This window comes from Bactrocera tryoni, chromosome 5, assembly GCF_016617805.1.
Source record: "Bactrocera tryoni isolate S06 chromosome 5, CSIRO_BtryS06_freeze2, whole genome shotgun sequence".
Classification (NCBI taxonomy): domain Eukaryota; kingdom Metazoa; phylum Arthropoda; class Insecta; order Diptera; family Tephritidae; genus Bactrocera; species Bactrocera tryoni.
In genome coordinates, this window is record NC_052503.1 from 35,841,562 (window position 1) to 35,846,186 (window position 4,625).

The 4,625-nt window shown below is 35.5% G+C and overlaps 1 protein-coding gene across 1 annotated transcript; it reads left to right on the forward strand.

The window, feature by feature from the left end:
- Positions 1-1,706: 1,706 nt before the first annotated feature.
- Positions 1,707-4,353, forward strand: LOC120778510 (protein Spindly). The gene is made up of 6 exons (XM_040110341.1): positions 1,707-2,246; positions 2,313-2,478; positions 2,548-2,763; positions 2,836-2,977; positions 3,263-3,361; positions 3,423-4,353. The coding sequence occupies exons 1-6, from the start codon at positions 1,707-1,709 to the stop codon at positions 4,183-4,185; spliced, it is 1,926 nt and encodes a 641-aa protein (XP_039966275.1). The 3' UTR covers positions 4,186-4,353.
- The last annotated feature ends 272 nt before the right edge of the window (positions 4,354-4,625 follow it).

Genomic DNA, 4,625 nt, shown 5'->3' on the forward strand with positions numbered 1-4,625 from the left:
ATAATAATTGATTTGTTCAGCTTGAAACACAAAAACATACATTTGCTTCTGCTCAAGTAGATACTTTGTTACATATGTGCATATGTATGTCAACGCCACATTTGGAATTTTATTTCGATCTCATTGGTGTCACTAATCCCCCAACATTTGCTTAACATCTGCACGCGTAATTTTTCCAAAGCGTGGCAAGCAATTCCTCACTACTTAATAAACTGAAAATTAGTTAGAACAAGCAAGGAAGCGTTAAGTTCGGGTGCGACCTAAATGTTTAATCTTCGAAATATCTACAAATTTTCTTGTAAAAATCTGGGTCTGTGGACATCTCGTTTAGGGCCTATTCAATGAATGTGTGACTCGCCTGAGGCTTTTCATTTCTTAAAAAGTTAAACCAAATTGAATATAAATCAAGTGGCAGCTGTCAAAAAGACCGACTCCGTATAAATTAATTCCTTAATTTCATTAGCGTAGTGAAAAAGCTGGGGTTCACACACGGTGATCTACATTTATGACATAAAATTTTCGAAATAACCGAATTCCGTAACCTAGCTGAAAACATAAACCGATTTTTTACATGTTTGGAAGGTCTACCATAGACCTGGGGTGGTCACAAAAAAATTCGAATATTATTGTTATTAATATTTTTAATACGATCCTCGAAAATATTTATTTTCTCTTAAAAGACCATATCGATTTGCTTATATTCAGTAAGATTATGAGTGAAAATGTCCTCTTTCATTTGATATCACACAATTTAAATTTTTTTTTGTTAAAAATATAAACAATTTTCTTAAACAAATTCATGTAAACTTCTCAATCGCTACAAAAGAATTTTAGCAAAAAGGTAAACATTCAAACTCACTTGATCAGAAATTATCCGTAATTTTAGTTTCCAACCAGCTACCGCGAGTTCGTCGGTCGATCGTCATTTTTTTCTTAAAATGGGCTATGTTTGTTGTAAAAGATGTCTTTCGAAGGCAAACGGAGTCACTTGATGTTCTAAGGAGGCAAACGGAGCAGAAATGGAGCAAAATGTAAATAATTTCAAACGAATAATAATAAAATAAAATCTCATAATATTTACATATTAAAACCTGAAGTCAACTTTTCATCTGTCAAAACATATGTTGTTTATTAACTGCATTTTCCGCTCTCTCTAATTTGCTCATGTGCGGCATATACGAACTAATAATTCATATAATCTTCACGGTTAAGTATCACATGCGCAACATATTTACTAACTCAAGGAAAATTACTCAGGTAAATTCCAGAACACGAAAAACTGTAAGATACTCAGGTAAGGCTTGCGAAGTGCCGATTTGTCGCTGCCAAATATAAAAACGCAGCCGAAAGGCATAGTCCTTTTAGTCATGAATCTATCAGCAAGTTGACATCGCAACCGCAGTAAACAAAGTTTAAATATATTCAAATATTGGTGAAAAATAAATTGGAAATACTACAAAAATACGTTTCTAATATGAAAAGTGCACAAATAAATAAATGTTGTAAATAAATAATATTTGAAATAAGGAAACTGTCAAGGAAACTATAAGTGCGCACAGGTTCACAATCAATTACAGCGCCATCTAGCGCGAAAATCGTCGCGTCGAAAAGAAATTGTGGCGTCATTTGCTCTAATTAGGCAGCACTGAAGCACTAAAGTGACATTAAATTTAAAAGAAAAAAGTTCTTCAATTTAAACGCTTGTTATGGAAGACGATTTTCAAATCGAATTCATGTCGCTGCCACTTGAAGATCTTCAGGATCACTATGGAAAACTGTTTGAACGTTATCGACAAATGCGCGATGATGCGGAGGCCGACACACAGCGTATCCATGAGTTGAAGCGCAATCTGGAGACGGCTTATGCTGCAGAAAATTACCTTTCGCAGGAAATCGAGGAGCTTATGCGAACGCTTGCCACGATTGAAAAGGAGAGTAAAGGAAAAACTAAAGTAGAAACGGAGCTGGAAGATTTGCGTAGACAACATCATACTTTATCTGCAGACTACAGCACATTGCAGCAGGACTACGCGGCGTTGAGTGCAGAAAATGCCGAAATGCGTAAACAGTTAGAAACAGTAAAATCAGCAAAAAGGCTAAGTACGTCGTCGATAGTAGATGCTGGAACAGAAGAGCTCACCCAACGTATAGCATCGCTGGAAGGTGAAAATTTTTCCTTAATGAAAAAATTGGAAGAGTTTCAGGAAAGTATGGTGCGGCAAACAATGGCGTTAGCGGAAAGAGAGGTAAACCCTATTACTATCCCTTTAATAATAAATTAAAGTTTTATTTTGTGTACATATTTCTTATAGAGTAATATAGAAGTTCTACGCGATCAAGTAACATGTTTGGAGGAAAATTTACGTTCAAAACGTGAAGATTTAGATGAAAAGACAGTTTTGCTTGAAAGTACCCAAGAACATTTAGCCGATGCAAATGCGAGATTGGCGATGTTAGAAACAAAGCCAGAGGGTGTGGGTAAGTACTTTTATAATTATTAATTATTGTTTTAATGATGAATTTTGATTATTTAAAAATTGTTTGCAGATCGCAAAGGCAACTCGCTCTTCGCTGAAGTGGACGACCAACGACAAGCAATGAAAAAACTGCTAGCTGCCCAAAAGAAAAGCTACATTGATATGAAGAAAATCTGTCATGACAGTCAGTCTGAAATAAGACGATTAAAGCGAGAAAATATTGCAATGCACATAGAGCTTAAGGAGTGTAGTTCAATATTTTGTTCAGCCGACCGTACATATCAAGGTACTTAATATGAGTTATTGAAATATTATAAACATTATAAAATCAGACATAATTGAACATCATCCTTTGCAGACAAACTAAATGAGCGCATACGTCAACTACTCGGCCAAGTGGAAGGCTTAGAGAAGCAATTAAATGTGTCTCAGAGTCGACTACGCGACTTGGCCAACGATAAGGGTGTTGCGTGGCTTGATTCGATGCTGAATTTCTGCAAGTACGCATTACCCGTAGAAGTTGTAAATTGTGTAACACATTTCACTAGTGAAGTGTGGAAGAAGTTTCGTTATAGTCGTATGTTTTGTATAGTGCAAATGGGCATAACACTTAATTAGATAGTTCACGTTCATATTAAATTTCGTCACCTCCATCATTTATTTGGAAAACACATTTGTAAATATAGGCTATTTTTTGTGCTAAGAATATATACTAACTAACTTTACGGTACAGTTAAGGATATGTGTGTTTCACACAAATATTTTTACTCCCCCCATTCATTTAGACAAGAAACTGATGAACTCAAGAAACAACTTCATGGTGTGCGAATACAAAAAGCCAGTTTGGAAGAGCAGCTACGCAACGTTCAACAGGAGATGACAAGGTATTTCAATACAACTATTTAACTCCATAATGGAAAAGTAATATTTGTTTGTTATTTTCAGATGGCGCTTCGAAGCATTAAAAACGCGTTGTGTACTGCTCGACAGAGAGGATCTTTTGACTGAGCACCGCATTGAGTTCAAAGCTATTCGTGCAATAGAGTTTAATATAACCCAGAAAGAACAGGAGACTGCGCGACCCCGTATTGTGCACGCATCACCTGCCACACCCACGGAAAGGAAATCACAAATACCTAGCACACCGTTACGTCCCATTAAAAATGAGAATTCAGCAGCAATATGCAACACACCTACTGAAAATATTTCAGTGAAACAAGAAGTTAATGATCAATGTGGCGACAGCACACCGCTATCACTAAAATCAAATGTGGAGTTTAAAGAAAACGTTGGTACACCACAAACACAGTCGCGTTCAACTATTTCATTGAAGTCAGAACTTAGTTCTGATAAATATTTGCGTGAGAGCAATATGCAGAGCAATTCTTTAGCAAACGAACTACAGCTGGCACTACCAAAGAACTTCAAAAGGGAACCGCCTGGACTTGATGCTCAACCGGGTCCTTCCATTCTCTCAAAGCAAAGTCATGCATTCATCACTGAAGATAATTGCGAGAAGAATGTGCAGTTCAGTGCAGCGGGTCCAACTGTACATGAAATTAGTGCGAATGTCAGCATTGGCTTAGATACCACTAATGACAGTAGTAATAAAGAAGGGCAGCAAAAAGCCTTTATTAAGGAGGTGCGCAAGAAACCAAATATTATCGTGCGTCATGTGGTGGTGCCGTCCAAACGTAGGCCAACGTAAAATAAGAAAAGTTTTGTATTCTTAGTGCTGCTTGTGTTAATGGGTATAAAAGCAAGTGCATAAAGCAATTGCCTCGAGATAGAAAGTGAACTGAATTTCTTTACTCTTGCTGGTTTAGATTTTTTAAATATTTATAACGATTTTCAAAACTTTATGTAATGATTGAGAAATAATTTGCATATATTGTTATTCCAATATTTTACCGTAATTTGTAAATTTTTCACTTTTTAAAATTAAAAAATGAGTTAACACACTCGCGTTTTTATATAAACATTCAGTTACGAAGGATTAAAAGGATTAATTTTCAAATAAGCGATGGAGGTGAAAAATTCTTAAATTACATTTCTTAGATGTATGTATGCGATATGTTAAGATAGTTATTTTATGTTTTAAAATCTGTGCATATAGTTTATATAAATAAAAATCTAACAATTTCTATT

What these genes read in the sequence shown, in the direction of transcription:
- LOC120778510 (XM_040110341.1), top strand. Translation starts at nt 1,707, where the DNA reads ATGGAAGACGATTTTCAAATCGAATTCATGTCGCTGCCACTTGAAGAT. An exon ending in TGGCGTTAGCGGAAAGAGAG is followed by an intron (nt 2,247 to 2,312) that starts GTAAACCCTATT and finishes TATTTCTTATAG; the next exon opens with AGTAATATAGAAGTTCTACG. An exon ending in AGCCGACCGTACATATCAAG is followed by an intron (nt 2,764 to 2,835) that starts GTACTTAATATG and finishes CATCCTTTGCAG; the next exon opens with ACAAACTAAATGAGCGCATA.